General features: G+C 41.8%; 4 protein-coding genes across 7 annotated transcripts; 3 read left to right on the forward strand and 1 right to left on the reverse strand.

Annotated features, from left to right (window-relative positions):
- Positions 1 to 1,783: 1,783 nt before the first annotated feature.
- lsm1 (LSM1, U6 small nuclear RNA associated) lies at positions 1,784 to 4,378 on the reverse strand. Its single transcript, XM_085474930.1, has 4 exons — positions 4,002 to 4,378; positions 3,783 to 3,851; positions 3,523 to 3,638; positions 1,784 to 2,133 (listed from the first exon to the last, which is right to left on the reverse strand). Exons 1-4 carry the CDS (start codon positions 4,045 to 4,047, stop codon positions 1,963 to 1,965), a joined length of 402 nt encoding a protein of 133 aa, XP_085331056.1. The 5' UTR covers positions 4,048 to 4,378; the 3' UTR covers positions 1,784 to 1,962.
- Positions 4,379 to 4,527: 149 nt separating this feature from the next.
- bag4 (BCL2 associated athanogene 4) lies at positions 4,528 to 8,387 on the forward strand. The gene is made up of 5 exons (XM_085474924.1): positions 4,528 to 4,957; positions 5,468 to 5,587; positions 5,760 to 5,990; positions 6,179 to 6,448; positions 6,734 to 8,387. The coding sequence occupies exons 1-5, from the start codon at positions 4,880 to 4,882 to the stop codon at positions 7,187 to 7,189; spliced, it is 1,155 nt and encodes a 384-aa protein (XP_085331050.1). The 5' UTR covers positions 4,528 to 4,879; the 3' UTR covers positions 7,190 to 8,387.
- A 492-nt stretch (positions 8,388 to 8,879) lies between these two features.
- Positions 8,880 to 11,776, forward strand: LOC146696683 (dual specificity protein phosphatase 26-like). 4 transcript variants are annotated; one of them, XM_085474927.1, is made up of 5 exons: positions 8,880 to 8,995; positions 9,093 to 9,279; positions 9,553 to 9,621; positions 9,778 to 9,989; positions 10,080 to 11,776. In XM_085474927.1, exons 2-5 carry the CDS (start codon positions 9,101 to 9,103, stop codon positions 10,274 to 10,276), a joined length of 657 nt encoding a protein of 218 aa, XP_085331053.1. In that variant the 5' UTR covers positions 8,880 to 8,995; positions 9,093 to 9,100; the 3' UTR covers positions 10,277 to 11,776. The 4 variants fall into 4 exon arrangements, with proteins under 4 accessions (XP_085331053.1, XP_085331052.1, XP_085331054.1 ...); XM_085474926.1 differs by having other exon boundaries at positions 8,880 to 9,279; XM_085474929.1 differs by lacking the exon at positions 8,880 to 8,995 and having other exon boundaries at positions 9,163 to 9,279; positions 9,591 to 9,621.
- A 332-nt stretch (positions 11,777 to 12,108) lies between these two features.
- Positions 12,109 to 15,416, forward strand: LOC146696684 (serine protease inhibitor A3K-like). Its single transcript, XM_085474933.1, has 6 exons — positions 12,109 to 12,191; positions 12,637 to 13,252; positions 13,364 to 13,431; positions 13,528 to 13,721; positions 14,919 to 15,066; positions 15,146 to 15,416. Exons 2-6 carry the CDS (start codon positions 12,643 to 12,645, stop codon positions 15,338 to 15,340), a joined length of 1,215 nt encoding a protein of 404 aa, XP_085331059.1. The 5' UTR covers positions 12,109 to 12,191; positions 12,637 to 12,642; the 3' UTR covers positions 15,341 to 15,416.
- The last annotated feature ends 8 nt before the right edge of the window (positions 15,417 to 15,424 follow it).

A 15,424-nucleotide genomic window follows, 5' to 3' on the forward strand; every position in this document is an offset into this window, starting at 1 on the left:
CACACAGTGAGCCTCTACCAGAAGTTAGGCCACGATGTCTGCAAAATAAAAGCACACTACAACTGCCTGGCTCGCTGGAGGAAGCGACACATTTTATAAAATGCTTTTTGTGAATTCTACATTCACATTTTATTTGGTCCCGCACGTTTCACCTCGAGTAGCCATGAATCTCATACCCAAGAGTTTCTACAACTAGTGAGCTTCTTTCCGCCAAAGTGATTCCATTTCTGTCCCAGTAACGCAAGCACAGGTGCTCCGACTGTAGTGGCAGTAAAGATTAAAAGGGTAAGAGGTAAAGTCGCCCTCTGGTGTTCAATTTTAAACTACATACGAGAACTGGTGTGCATAACGTTATGGATCACTTTCGCGAATCAACAATGCTAAACAAGCATTTCACCTTTGAAAATATATAAATACATAACGACTGAATGCCAGGTGATTGGCCGTTTCGCGAGGAATCCAGTAATTTTGTAAGGTAAGGATTCTCAAAGGATTTATGACAGCAAGGAGCAAATCCACATTTTAGAAGGGCTATCTTTGTAATTAAACTGTAATTCTCTCTAAACATCTCCACAGATGAGCTTCTGGAAAATACACTGCCATTTACTGCTCCAAAATAAACCAAAAAGGCCAATTTTAAATCTCAAATTGGCCTTAAAATAATAAAAAATCTGTCAAAGATTTTAAAGCAATGTCCGACAGGACATATTCAGGAAATATTATTCAAACCGTTAACTTATACAGCTCTGTTCATTTCTTACAAATGACTCGCTTCTTCATATTTTAAAAAAGTTGTTTACATCATCATAAGCGCGCTGTTGCTGTATTATTGTGTTTTTACAACTTTATGAGTGTTTGCTGGTGAAATGGAGGCAGGAGTGTATAAAGAAAAAAAAAAGATCTAGTGAAGAAATCAGGTCGAGTCAGTCCCAGTGTCCACTGTAGCGTTTGCTTCGAGATTAACGTTACCGACAAACCTTCATGTGGGGTCCTCTGCCCTCCTCCTGAAGACAAGCACTTTACGCTGAAGTTTCACCGGAAACTGCACTTTATATAATAAGACTTGATATGTGGAAACTTTCTTTATGGCTTGCAGGCTGTCAGGCTCTGGGTTCATAGTATAAAATAAAACGAAAGGAAGAAAAATACATTAAACTGCCACCGGAAGTGCTTAATCATGTGGCACGAGGATAACTCGTTTAGGAGCGAGTACAATCCCGCGGCTGCCCCGTTTCACAGAAGCCACGATGGATCAGTCAAAACGATTAACAAGCTTATTGACCGCTGAAGGCAGATAGGATCGATTTCTCAGTGTGCGGACGGGCTCTCATTTATATAAACAGGACGTGGGGCAGCCTGATGCACCGATATGCCGCCTGCCTAAGTGCAATTACCACAATGAATTATGGCATTTCCCCACATAACAAATGCACAAGTGCCCGGTTTGATGTCACATTGCAGCGGCTAACGTGATCTGCTTAGTGGTGTCTGTGGCGCCATCATAAAAGAGGGCAGCGGGCCCTGATTGACCCAAAGTGATGAGCTTCACATCCCTTTAATGCATGACACCCCTCCCACCCAAGTAGAGCTTCCATCATGAAAAATTAAACTCTTTAATGGGGCAAAGCACATAGTCTCCCCCCCCTCCCTCAATAGCAGTTCCACATTATTTAAACATTCACCACATGATGAAAGAATACAAAGTGCTATTGATTCTTAATTGTCAACATAGTGATTTCAGAGAAAAAAAAAAAAGTTTTTTCTTGACTTGACACCCCCCCCCCCCCCCCCTTACAAACCTCAAATTAAATTGATACAGTACATCACAGTAGCTGGACTCCATATAATGGTATGTTCTCCCCACTTAAAAACAAAAAGTCAGGCTCCCATGCGCTCTCAGGTTCAACTTCAAACTTGTCAGTTCAATGCCAACTGAGAAAGAGGCCCACGGCAACTAGGCTGCTAGTATTCATCTAGGTTGTCAGCTTTGGGTATGGACAGGCCTCGGTCCTTCAGGACCTGCATTTTGACTTTCTCCGTCTCCTGTTTGGCTTGCTGCTGCAGCCGCTGCTCCTCCAAGATCTCTTCAATGGAGACTTGCTGCAGCACCGTGTCACAGGGCTTATCCATGTCCTGCAAAGACAAGAGACCGTGTCACATCTTGCACAGGCCTGAAACACTCAGATAATACTACTGAACACATTTTAATTGGAATTACTGGGTGTTCTGGAACTTTGAATTGTTACTAATAAAATACCTGATCAAAAATTTGATTATTGACAAACAATCTGATTACACTAATGAAGCAAACAAGTGTCTTTATCAAACACAAATAATGTAGAAGAATAAAGTGAACCTCTGTGCTAATGACTTCTCCAAAAGCCATTTCCTTTTTCCAGTTAAGGAGGACAGGTTGCACACCTGCCACTTCCTAGAACTAAAGGCATGAAACATCTGCAAATCTTCAAGAAGACTGCATGGTTCATGCCAACCATCAATCACAAACTGCTTTCTGATAATAAGCAGCATGAACAGAAATGCTGTTTATTCATGCTTGACAAACATTTTCTTAAAACTATACATGAATTAATGCGTGCAGAAGATGTCGTATGCTGAGACTATGTGCCTTTTTGTGCGTCAATATCATTTCTGATGTGACACAGGATTTGATGTCAGCTTACGGTCATCGTTTGCCAGATGCAAGCTCACCAAAAGGCACCAAGTAGTTAATCACTGCCGTTCCATTTCCATCAGCATTTCAGAACAGAAATAAATTAACAATCAAATGAACCTAATCATCAGGCAAATGTCACAAAAGGCAGCAACATCTTCTAAAGCACTGAAAAGCAGATCAGAGTACAGGTGCTGTCGAGCCTCTGCTATGACTGAAGCAGTTTTACATCATGACATGCTGTACTGTTACAGCATGATGTGGATCCCTTTAACAGCAGAGTACTGCTGTCAAGCATTAGGTAGGAATAACAGCGCAAGAAGAGTTCATGAATCACTTCTGCTCAGTGTACTGGCCTTGAAGGTCCTGTGTCACAGCAGTGACCCTGTAATGCGTCAACTTGGCTGTTGACGTACATCAGACAAGCATGGTTAAGGAGAGTCGGATGTTAAGGATGCATCAGCAGCTTGCACTGTTGTCTCTTAGGAAGGAGTTTGAGCCCACCAGTCTTTCTGGCATCTGTTTGTACCAGAAAGACTGGTGAGGGTTCTCTGGCTTCCTATCACAGTCCAAAGATAAGCATGTTAGGTTAATCGGTGATTCTAAATTGGCCCACGAATGGCTGCGCGTCTCTCTGTGAGAAAGGCCAGATCTCAATCTGTGTCAACTGGGATAGGCTCTAGCCCGAGGACCCTTAGCCACCATTTATGTCAACCCCTACTCTCACAACTGTATCAATGCAGTGTGTGAAGGACATAAGGAAATGTAAGTAACAATGTCTACTGAGCCTTACTTTGCATCCTTCTGACCATTTCAAAAACCAAAGTGAAAACGAGATTATGTCTACTTACTATCTCTCCAAGCAGCACCACATTTTCTCCTCTCACGATGAATATTCCTCTGGGGATGTCACCAAACTTTTTTCCCACGTGGATGCGCTCAACTGTCTGGTGAAAAACTAAATTGGCTGGAGGACAAAAGAACCGGGGTAAATAAAGAACAGACCCGATCATGGGAATCATAATGACAGATAAACTGAGCCTGCTGTAACCAATGCAGTGACCCGACTCAGAAAAACAATACTAAAGGTGGATATAATTAAGAGTTTTACCAAACTGATCAATGCTTCTCAGGTAACCAATCAATGTTCTTCCATCTCGGAGCAGCACCAGGTGCTTCTCTGTGGGATACAAACAAGAGGAGCACGTTAAATGGCAGTTTAAACTCGCTGCAGATGATCCAGATTGCGTCGGACACGATGCTGCACATCTTGAAACGATTGTTTCTTTTTAAACCAAATCAGCTCCATCAAATCACTCCTCCAACTTACTATCGATGTCGTCAATGAGGCTTGCCGTCCCTGGTACGTAGTTCATCTTGTGCTGCTGCTGCTTCTTCTTCTTCTTCTTCTTATTTGAGTCTTATATCTGTATATACCGTCAAGCCATTAATGTTTCAATACATGTTTCTCACAAAATCAGCACAGGAAGCGTCTTTATACACGCCAGGGATGAACTTCCTGTAAGCATTTAACCCTTCGTGTGCTGGCGATTCACTACATTTCTAACACGCAGGAACGGCCCTTTAAAAAATACATCTTTAAATAAATATAACTTCAGGCATCGGTGGGTTTTGAAGATTAAAATAGCAGTTAATGTTTTTAAAATGTTATTTTTATGACCTTTCTCCCCATTGGCCAATAACGTCTACTGGCGCGCATGCGTCGGCAAAGATCGTATTTACACAATATTGGTCACAGAGCCGGAACAATTCAAAACGCCGTACATTATGTAAATACATGTATATTTTTGTTGAAATACGCCCAGAAAATAGACGTTTAACGTCTTAAAATCATATCATAAATTTATAGCTAGTGTAATGATGGTAGACTCTGGCGTTACTTTCTCCGTCCAAACGTTGGTTGTGCCAGAAAAAATCTGACGGAGTGAGACCTCTGTAGGTTTAGCAGCGCCTCGCTATTAAAGGCGCAGCACGGGGGCGCTCACGTCATTCAGTCGTTTCCCGACTTCAACCGAGGGGTCCGCACTTGTATAGGAAAACGACAACATTGCTGCTGGCGTTTCAGACGACCTGACACATCCGATAAGTAACGCGAGGCTCGCTGCAGATTTGTTTCCCCCCCCCACAATGATAGATGACAGGGCGGCTGCTGGTAAGAGCGCTTAGTCCAAGCATCATCATTATCAAATGCAGTCCAATCTGAAACCCGGCTGGCCCTCGACTTGCAACTCCGGAAATAATCACGGGAACTGGAATAACAGTATGGTAAGTAAGTGGACACAGCTCAGACATATTCTCGTGGTATTCACACTCTTTTAGTGTCTTTAAACCTTAAAGAAAAGCGTGAATTTGTGGCCGAGATCATTTTCAGCCAGCTCGCACAAAGCCCTGTCTATGCTAGCTGCGTGGCTAACTGAGCTAACTAGCATTATGTAATAGTAACGGCTAAGGACAGAGTTCAGCTGTTTTCCGGGACTTTTACGTTAATCTTGACGTGACGCCACTGTTAATAAGACTCCACGTGTTTGAAAGAATGAGTCAGTATTTCGTGTCTTTCTTGTGACATGTTGGGCCCTTTTATTTCCGGTTAGTTTTTCTTAAGGATTTTGCATAACTGGTTCCGCAGGCAGATGAATCAATGTCCCTGTTTGCACAGTTATTGTTTGTCCTGGGATTGGTTGTGACGTTGAAGGCGTAGTTTTAAAGTTTTGTGTCATACCAATGTCTATTTGTAAGTACTCTGGTGCCAACCATGCTTTGTGACTGTATTTGCAGGATGCTCCTCAGTATCCAGGCTACCCTCCACACTACTGGTATCCTCAGTCTCATTCCACAGGGCACTATGCAAATACCTATCCCTCTGGATCAGATGTTCAACCACAGTACAATCCACAGGTATGGCTATACAGATGCAGCATAACCAGTACCTCTAACTCTAAGGTTGGGTTAGTGGATTTATGCTTACATTTTCATATTAACATCTATCTTGTCAAAGTTGTTGTATCTCTGATGGATTTATACTTTTTATTTTAAATAACTAGTTCCCCTTCTTGTGTCTTTCACATAGGTAATGCCTGGTGGTTATCCAAACGGCCATGGAGTCTACAGTCCAGCACAGAGTCAGTATTCAACAAGTGGTTTCCACCCATCCAACCCTTTCTACTGTGCTGACCCTCAAAGACCGGCTCCGGGTTCTTATCCTAACCAAGGCTGCCATGCAGAGCAAAGCAGTGGGTCTTCTGGACAGCCTCATTCTCAACACCAGCATCATCACTACCCTGGGCCACACTGCCAAGGGGTTGGTGCATTTAAGCGCACACAGTTTTCAAATATAACAATAGTTTAAATAAAGTCTTACAAATGAGGTATATTATACACTGTAATTTTATTTTTATTTATTTATTTTTTTAATCTAAAAACAGATGCCTTTTTTTAAACGCAAAAGAAACGTTTTCTGAATGTGAGACATTTGTCTTCTGCTCTCAGGGTCCTGGATATCCTCCCGGACCGTACCCTCACTACAATGATAGTGGCCATGCGTTGCCTCCAAATCCCCCATACCCAACTGGCCAGTCACTTCATCCCAGCCAGCAGGCTGACGCATGGGGACACTCTGGTCCATATGTACCCTCACAGCAGCCATGGCCGCCGGGGCAACAGCCTCCACAAAACCATTATGGGAATCCAGTCCGTCCACCACATCCTCCAGCGTGGCCAGGAACTGGAACAGGTGCTCCTCCACCGTACCAGCCCAAGGTAAGCATCTTAAGAGATTTTGTTTTGTTTTTTTGTGAAACACAGATGTGCACACAATGTATTACAACTGTCATGATGAACTGTAAAACTAGAACAGCCATTGCACTTTGTTTTCTGTAATCGCGCATCTATTCTGGGTGGATAGCATCTGTTTTTGGAGGGATTAGATTTTCTAAAAATTAAATACCAAATCTTTGCTAAGGTATATTTATTTGAGTCAGTTTACAGCCTTATATTATCAAACTTTTAAAACACAATATTTTTCAAACTCTTGTGTTACTGTAGGACCAACAGCACCAACGCGCCCCACCGGTGGGACCTAAACCGAAGCCAGCACCATCCCCGAATCCCCCCAGTGGTAATCCTACTGAAATAAGTTCTCCTCCACAAATGTATAAAACTGGGAGAGGTGATCCTAATGCGTCGCAAGCTGAGGCCCCGCCTTCGGTTCCAGCATCAACTCCAAGTCAGGCTGCACCTCAGCCCCTGAGCGATAACCCCAGTCTGGCTAAGGTCCAGCAGGTCATGGCCAGAGTACTGCTGCTTCAGGAAGACGTTGATGAGTTTGTTGGCAAAAAAACAGACAAGAGTTATCGTTGTCTGGAGGAACTGCTTACCAAAGAGCTGCTGGTGCTAGACTCTGTGGAGACTCAGGGACAGGAGAGTGTCCGGCAAGCCCGAAAGGAGGCTGTACAGAGAATCCAGGCCATTCTGGACCAGCTGGAAAAGAAAGCTTTCTGAGCTGGACTTGTTCTGCTTGTGGGTCACTTTGTTTTCATCTTCCTGATCTTCCATAGACATGTTCAGGTTCTTGTCGTCTTTTGCTGACCAGTGTTGTAGGGATTTTTTTTTTTTTTTTTCTCCCCACCACCATGTTACTATAGAACACCTGTGAAAGGTGGCATGGACCAAAGAAAAAGACACAGCAGTTACTGGCACGTGGACTCAAACTTTAAAGCCTAATAATGCTGGTATAAAAGGTATGGTGGTATTAGACGTGAAAGCTCATGGTTATCTGCGTCAGCCTCAGTGAGTGACTCTATCAGCTGCAAAAGCAGGAGCGAGTCACTGGAAGATGAACTTGTGTAGTGCCACATTGCAGCTCTCTGTTGTCTCTGAGTCAGGACGCAGATTATCATCACGCTGTCCCTCAGGAATGTGGGTCAGTTTCAGTCTGATCCAAAGTGTATCAGCTCTTGCACTTCTTTAGCAGGCTGTCGTTTCATCTCACGGTCCCTTTGCATGATCAGGAAATTGTGCTTTCACCTAATGGAGTAAATGCATTTTGTCCATAGCCACGTACCTCTCCATGCCTCCGCCTCTGTAGGTGCAGTGATTTCTTTTGTCTTTTCTTTCTTTTCTTTTTTTTTTTTTTCTCACTCAGTTTAAGCCCTGCATGCACTGTAATGTCAGATAGGCACTTGATACAATCATGATATCTCAGAGCTCAGAACTGGGCCTTGAGTGTAGCAGATTAGTGAAAATCCCCCAGAAGATTGCTGTTCCCAATTATTTCATCTTTTTTTGATGAAGACCTAGAATCAGACCTACATATGAATGCCATGTGTTTCACTTGACTCACTGATAAAGACTTGATTAAGTATGACTGGACAAGCTGTTCCTTTTCTCCATCTTTGAACATTCAAATATATATATATATAAAACTGAAATCTCTACTTGAACATTTTCAGTCATGTTTTATGCTGAAGGACAAGGTTGGATTAAATGTTTTTCTTTCTGTCCTTTTGATAATGAGGACAAATCTATGTTTATATCAAACTGATTTTTGTGTGCGCATCACTGTCCATTATCGTGTGTATGTTTTGTTTTGTTTTTCCCTCCTCAGACATTCTTGATGTGTTTTAGCAAAAAGTGCCATATTTAAGAGGATGGGTTTTATATAATTAGGAGAAAAAAAATATAAAAATATCACAAGGTTTGCATGGAAAAGAAAATCATTTTCTGTGTGTTTATTTCCCCTTCTGCTCAAATGCAACTCGCTGTGTAGTTTTAGATGTAATGCATGTTTCCAACATAGGATGGGGAATTTTGCCTGATAAACGGTGAAAAGATCACAAGTGAAATGTGGGAGGGGGGGGCAGAAAAATGATTAAATGTCAGTATATTTTTTAACTCTTGATCAAATTAGTTTTTGCTTTGCCTTTACCGAACACACATGAATATCAGACGGTTTAGGTATCAGTCATACAACATTTCTAAATGTTGTTCTGTTTTAAAAATGAGAAGGCTGCTTATTTTTCTCAAGTAGAAACTGGTGCTTGGAGGTCACACTGCCTTCAGCTGCAGGCCTGCATTGAGCTCTTTAAATAGACAGCTATTTGGACGCAAAAGCATTAATGTCCGCCCATGATGGCTCCAAGTGCAGTCTAATTTAATTCAAGGGTCAAATGGCCTGACAACACACAGGACACCCTCCGGTGTGTGAATCTGAGCCAAACAAGCCTGCTCCACTTGAGTCACTGGTTACAGACGACCAACTGTGGAATAGTCTGTTTGCAGTTTTCTTCATCAGCGAAGCTGTAAAAGGTAGTCTCGGCAAACTCTTCCATAACCTTTTCACCTTTTAAACTTTTTGCCTACCCTTAACAAACCATTACAAAAGATAAAATTGCCATGTCGACAGAAAAAGCAATGTCCTATACATCAAAACTTCCTGTGTGGTGGAATGCAGAGCCGCCTCCGCGGAAATTGGAAATTGACCTGAGTTCACCTGGATTAGCTGTGTTTGAGTTGGAAAAACTCTTGTATACTGGCAAAGCCATAATCAGTCATGCAGATGAAGTGTGGCCTAGGCTGTACATTGGTGACCAGTAAGTAACTCCTCTTTATTTCTTTTGATTAACTCTGACATAATCTAACTGCACCTATTCCTCTAGCGTCAGTATTTACTTATATACAGCAGATTCAAATTGAGATTATGACTCTGAGGAAACTTCCTGACTTCTAAATCTCCAAATGTTTTTCTTGTGTTGAGAGAGTCATCTGATACTTTTAGTAAAAATACTCAAATAAATCAATAAAAGTCCTGGATTCACTCCACATACGTGAAAGAGGAGCTGATCATAAATCTGATTCAAATGCAGAATGAGTAACGTGACACTTGTCCTGCTGCGTTCCACAGTGGGAACTTGCATAAACTACAACAACGCCATGTAAGCGTTTGCACTGATGCCTTGGCATGAAAGCACGTCTCGAATGTTCGAACTCGCATGCTTAAAGTGTTTTTCTAAGGATCAGTTTATCACGATGAAATATTGCATACATGCCGTATAACCTACTGTCTGAATACAGAGTGGTGTGTTTTCCAGACACAGTGCAGAGAACCAGGCTGATTTGTACAAGAATCACATCACTCACATCCTGAACGCAGCTCACAGTAATCGTAAGGGACAACCAGATATCTATGAGGGAATGAAGATCACCTACATGGGCGTAGAGGCTCATGACTCCTGTAACTATGACATGAGTGTCAACTTCCAGGCAGCAGCAGACTTTATCCATAGAGGTCTGAGCAGAGGAGGTAAGAGGAGAAAGTTAAAAATGATATAAATACAGTTCAAAGGCAAATGGATTTGATGTGTGGAATTTAATCTAATATTTCTCTGTGAAGGCAAAGTGCTGGTCCACTGTCATGTAGGAGTGAGCCGCTCTGCCACCCTGGTCCTGGCTTACCTGATGCTGAAGCAGAACCTCACTCTCGTCGAGGCTATTTGTGCTGTGAAAGAGAGCCGTGGTGTGATTCCTAACCGAGGTTTCCTTCGACAGCTCATCAAACTGGACGAGCAGCTCTTTGGCAAACATCGCTGAAACCCGTCTAACAGCATTACTAGTCACCTTTCACGGGTCCAGAAGATTGATCTTTAATGTCAAGATGATGTGTTGCATGAAAGATTTCTTGCGTTTTACTTTGGGGTCTTACAGCATGTGATCCTTTCTTTGGTCTTCATTGTTATGAACGTTAAGATAAAAACATTACATTTGTACATGTTAAATGGACTGATGTTTTACAAGATGTTTAGCAGTCAGCTTAATTTACATAAATATTGTGGAAAAGTTTTGAGCCACCACCGATTTCTTTATATGCCGCTTTCGAGGAACCAAACCTTTTTCGTAATTTTTAAACGTGGTCTTGATCAATAGTTCTGTAGGCTTTCTGAAGCTCTTTCTTTGGACATCGGCCGCTTCTACCTGACCATTTTCAGAGGAATGTGTTGTTGTTGTTTTTTTCTAATGTTGTTAAGCCATTTAACACTGACTCATGGATCACTTCAGTATAAAAAAGGCACCTAACTCAATGAATGGACCAGTGTGAGAACTAAAGGAGAAGTGCCAGGCCAAAAATACAAAAAGCTATCTACAGCAGATGCAGCATCTGAAAATCATTGTCTGTGGAAAAAGGAACAAATCCTGACCCGATTTATGTTTTGGGCACTTCAGGTGATCCATCTACTATTCGCTGAAGCCTCATCAGAAATGTTCTCATTGGAAGGCTGAGATCTGTTAAGATGCCATTTTTAATTCTTGCCAAATTACTCAAGAGCTGTACTGAATATCAGTGGCAACAAGTCTTATGGAATGAATCCAAACTTGAAATTTTGGGTTCAAATTGTTGCCAGTATGTATGAGGAAGGTCAGGAGAGAGGCACACTAGAGAGCTGAGAAAAACGATGGAGTTGCTGTCATGGTTTGGACATTCATTTAGGACAGTGGTGTTGATGATCTTGTCAAAACCAATGAACACAGAAAAGTGACATCAGATTTTGACCCACTATGTAATATCATCTGGAAAGCATTTGGTTTGTTAATGCTTCATTTTTCAGCATGACAATGATCACAAACACACTTCCGCCACAGTCAGAACTTACCTGGACAGAAAAACACACAATGCAACACTGTCAGTCATGCAGACTCAACGTTATTGAAGCAGTATGGGATCATCTTGACAGAGAACAGAACAAAGAAGGTCTTTCAAGAAGCATGAAGCGCTATTCCTGAAGACTACTTACAGAAAACGCAAGAAAGCAGCCTAAGACAGTTCAGGCTGTGTTGAAGAGTAAAGGTAGTCATACCAAATATTAGCATTCAAGCTTTGTTAAGCTCTGTTTTGCCTTATATAGTGTATTAACATGTATTTTTGCATTTGTTTCAATAACTGTTTTCCCAACAAAATACTAAGAAATAATGGGCACCTCAAGACCTTTGCACAGTAATGTGGCTCCATGGTGGCCAAATATTAAATGTGTTTTTCAGCACTGCACTGAAATTTTAACTCGGCCAATAGCTGTTGCATAAATAAAGAAATTAACTTTTCAAAAGTGTTTTAGTGTTTCATTGCACAACAGAGAAACATTTCTCTCTGACATCAGTGTTGACAGGGTGATATCAAAGTTCAACTGCTATACTGTACAGCACAGCTGGTGATTAGTGATCACCTATGGCATTTTTTGTACCCCTGCGTTAACAAACAATGGCTTTTCTGTGCATTTTGTGTGAACTCAGTTTGATGCCATGATTACAGGGGAGTCATTGCACGGAACAAATGCAGAGGTTGAGCAAGTAAGAGGCTGAGACAAAGAGCAAACAAAGACAAACAAAGCAAACAAAGACAAAGAGCAAACAAAGTCAAAGTTCGGCCTGATCGTCCTCATAAATAGAAGGTCCAGCTGTCCAGCTTCACTCTCTGTGGCTGATAATACATACAGTGAGCTCCAACCAGAAGAAGGTAAGCGATATGTTTTTTTTAATAGCATGTTTAACTGTCCCGCCATCAGATGCACGGTTATCTTTAATATGTAACATCTGTAGACTGTAAGTTGTAACTTTGATTTTAAGCTCTTCTTAATGACGCTGAATATTTGCAGCTAAGTATCATGACGTCTATAAACAGATTTAACCAGCCCATACACAAAACAGCCAATTTGGATTTTAATGTACGTAAGTAAATTCTGATAGGCAACATTAGGGATTAAATCTGGCCCCTCTGCTTCAAATGAGTGAGGAGATAAAGAAACACAGAAATTTGTTGGGAATTTAGCAAAAACTGTTGCAGCATAGCGTGTTGGTCAGAAACTCAGTTCACAGTACGAAAGAGCAAAACTGACTGTTTTCAGGAGCAAATATTGCATAACCCACATGAACAAGCAATCGATTGTGAACTTTTGTCTCAGTTGACCATGATGCATGCAGCCTTGGCTATCTGGATCTTATCAGCAGTGTTCTGCATGGGTAGAGGCCATCACCATTTGGGCCATGCCGATCAAGACCAAGAAACTGACAGCAGCCTCTCACAGGTGTCCACAGCAAACAAAGAGTTTGCCTTCCGTCTGTACAGAAAGTTAGCAGCTCATGCCGACTTTCAAGGCAAAAACATCTTCTTCTCACCAGTCAGTATTTCTACTGCCTTGGCTGCCTTGTCCGTAGGAGCTCGGGGGGAGACCCACCAGCAGCTTTTCAGTGGTCTAGGTTTCAACAGTTCCCAGCTCATGCAAGCAGATGTAGATCAGTCCTTCCGTACGCTCCTGCAAAACGCAAAGAGTGGTGACACCAGTGAGGGGACTGCCGTGTTCGTGGACAACCGCTTTAAGCCGCAACCCGAGTTCCTGGAGGTGTTGAAGCAGTCCTATTTTGCCGAAGGGTTTAATGTTGACTTCACCCAAGCCACGGAGAGTGTCAATACCATCAACAATTATGTGGAGACCAAGACCAATGGGAAGATTGACAAGCTGGTTGAGAGCCTGGATGTAAACACAGTCATGTATCTCATCAGCTACATATACTTTAAAGGTAAGAGGTCAACTGAGATGAGATTTGGCTGGTCTCTCTTTTATTCCAAGGTTTAAGTTTGATGTGTCATCTGTAACGTGTGATTTATTTCTGCTTATAACCGCAAAACAGGAAAGTGGGAGACTCCGTTCGATCCTCAGGACACCACAGACGACCATTTCCATGCGGAGAACGTTCAGGTTCAAGCAGCTGATTCAGAACGGAGATTAGTTGGAATAATTATACATCACTGCGCCTAATTCAACCTGTTTTCCAATAAACTGTCACATTTCCAGGTTCCAGTCCAGATGATGAATATGGAAGAGGATGTTGATATTTATGATGACAAGCTCATTAACACAACAGTCCTCCACCTCCCCTTCAACGGCACCCACTCCATGCTGCTGATGTTGCCTGATAATATGGCAACGCTGGAGAACGCCATTAGCCCGGGCCAAGTCAACAAATGGCTGAAATGGAAGAAGCAGAGGTTGGGTAGAATTTCAAATCATGCTTAATTTCTTGGTTTAGACACGTCCATCATATTTACATATACTTAAAATTTTTAAGATTAAACAAAGAAAGCTGGAGTAAAAATGAAATGCAGTTTCTAAATGATGATTTCATTTATGAAGTGGAAAAAACTACCGATTCCCACCCATCCCTATGTGAAAACGTAATTCCCCTCTAAACCTAATAACTGCTTGGGCCACCTTTGGCAGCACAAGGTGCAGTCAGGCGTTTGCAGGGATTCTGGCCCACTCTCAAACACATTGGAGGGTTTTTTTTTTAAAACATGAAATCCTTACTTCAACTTGACCACTCCAAAACCTTTATGTTATTTTGTTTTTTTGGAGCCAATCAGAGGTGGATTTGAGTTCGTGTGTTTCAGATGATCGTCTGCTGCATAACTCTTCAGGGTGCAAAACATTGTCCCCCAGACTTTTCTGGTAGAGAGCAGAACTCATGGTTCGACCAATTACAGGAAGTCTCCCAGATGCTGAAACAGGAGAGCAGCTTCAGACCATCACACTGCCACCACCATGTTTCATTGTTGCTATGATATTCTTTTCATGGACACGGTCTTAGTTTTACGCCAGACGTAACAGGACTCAAACCTTCCAAAAACTTCAGCTTTGTCATGTCAGTCCACGTACTGAAATACTTGGGGATCATCAAGATTTATTTACTTTTTGGAAAAACTTTGTAACTATTTCCAGACTGATAGGTGTCACTGACTTAGTTTTCCAGCAGTTTCTTTAGATGATGTATTGCTTTTTGAGATCTTTTAGCTTCACTTTGTCAGACTGTTTTTATTTTAGTGATTTCTTGATTCAACAGGTCTGGCAGTAATCGGGCCTGGCTGTGGCTTATGAAATTGTGTTTAATCGTGTGGTTAATCACAGTAAATTCATGTTTTAACAAGGAGGGGCAGTTTATGACACAGGGGCAGGCAGGTTTGGGTAGCTTTTTTTCTGTTAATAAAAGAAATTATCCTTTAATAACTGCATTTTGCATTCACTCAGGTTATCTTTGTTTGATGTTAAAATTTGTTTGATAATCTGAAACAGAAGTGTGACAAACATGCAAAAACTAAGAATTCAAGAAGAGTAAAAATATTTTGTCATACCCTGAATATGCTTGCCGGATGAATATCAATACTATTGATTCCTTTCACAATTTTTAGGAGATACAACATATATGTGCCAAAGTTCTCCATCAAGACTTCCTACAAACTGAACAAAGTGCTGACTGAAATGGGAATGGCAGACATGTTTCGTGATAGTGCAAATCTGACCGGTATTTCAGAGGGGCATAAACTGGCAGTCTCAGAGGTAAGGACAGTGTTATTAAACACACATTTCTCCCTTTTATTCAATCCTCTCACATGTTTCTCACTCCACTGCGCTGTAGGTGGTACACCAAGCCACCCTGGATGTTGATGAGGCTGGAGCCACAGCAGCAGCTGCTACAGGCATCGGTATCGTCCCCTACTCCCTCCGGATTGTCCCGGTCTTGAAGTTTAACCGCCCATTTATGGTCATCATCACTGAGCGTAACACAGAAAACATTGTTTTCATGGGAAAGATTATTAACCCAAACATCTGATGGAGGAAATGCTTTGTGTTCTTCCACGGTTGTTGCAGTAAACATAAAATACTCAGAAAAACAAAAACAAAAAACACTCACTTG

This window comes from Copadichromis virginalis, linkage group LG12 (assembly GCF_057382275.1).
Source record: "Copadichromis virginalis isolate Kocher_CV1m ecotype Utaka linkage group LG12, C_Virginalis_male_GT1.1, whole genome shotgun sequence".
Taxonomy (NCBI): domain Eukaryota; kingdom Metazoa; phylum Chordata; class Actinopteri; order Cichliformes; family Cichlidae; genus Copadichromis; species Copadichromis virginalis.

Bases quoted from the DNA above. Each gene is read 5' to 3' on its own strand.
- lsm1 (XM_085474930.1), bottom strand. From the start codon at position 4,047: ATGAACTACGTACCAGGGACGGCAAGCCTCATTGACGACATCGATA. The intron at 3,852-4,001 runs GTAAGTTGGAGG...TGTATCCCACAG, and splicing joins CCTCATTGACGACATCGATA to AGAAGCACCTGGTGCTGCTC. The intron at 2,134-3,522 runs GTAAGTAGACAT...TTGTCTTTGCAG, and splicing joins TGGTGCTGCTTGGAGAGATA to GACATGGATAAGCCCTGTGA.
- bag4 (XM_085474924.1), top strand. From the start codon at position 4,880: ATGCAGTCCAATCTGAAACCCGGCTGGCCCTCGACTTGCAACTCCGGA. The intron at 4,958-5,467 runs GTAAGTAAGTGG...CTGTATTTGCAG, and splicing joins GGAACTGGAATAACAGTATG to GATGCTCCTCAGTATCCAGG. The intron at 5,588-5,759 runs GTATGGCTATAC...TCTTTCACATAG, and splicing joins AACCACAGTACAATCCACAG to GTAATGCCTGGTGGTTATCC.
- LOC146696683 (XM_085474926.1), top strand. From the start codon at position 9,083: ATGTCGACAGAAAAAGCAATGTCCTATACATCAAAACTTCCTGTGTGG. The intron at 9,622-9,777 runs GTAAGCGTTTGC...TGTGTTTTCCAG, and splicing joins ATAAACTACAACAACGCCAT to ACACAGTGCAGAGAACCAGG. The intron at 9,990-10,079 runs GTAAGAGGAGAA...TTCTCTGTGAAG, and splicing joins TAGAGGTCTGAGCAGAGGAG to GCAAAGTGCTGGTCCACTGT.
- LOC146696684 (XM_085474933.1), top strand. From the start codon at position 12,643: ATGATGCATGCAGCCTTGGCTATCTGGATCTTATCAGCAGTGTTCTGC. The intron at 13,253-13,363 runs GTAAGAGGTCAA...ACCGCAAAACAG, and splicing joins CAGCTACATATACTTTAAAG to GAAAGTGGGAGACTCCGTTC. The intron at 15,067-15,145 runs GTAAGGACAGTG...ACTGCGCTGTAG, and splicing joins ATAAACTGGCAGTCTCAGAG to GTGGTACACCAAGCCACCCT.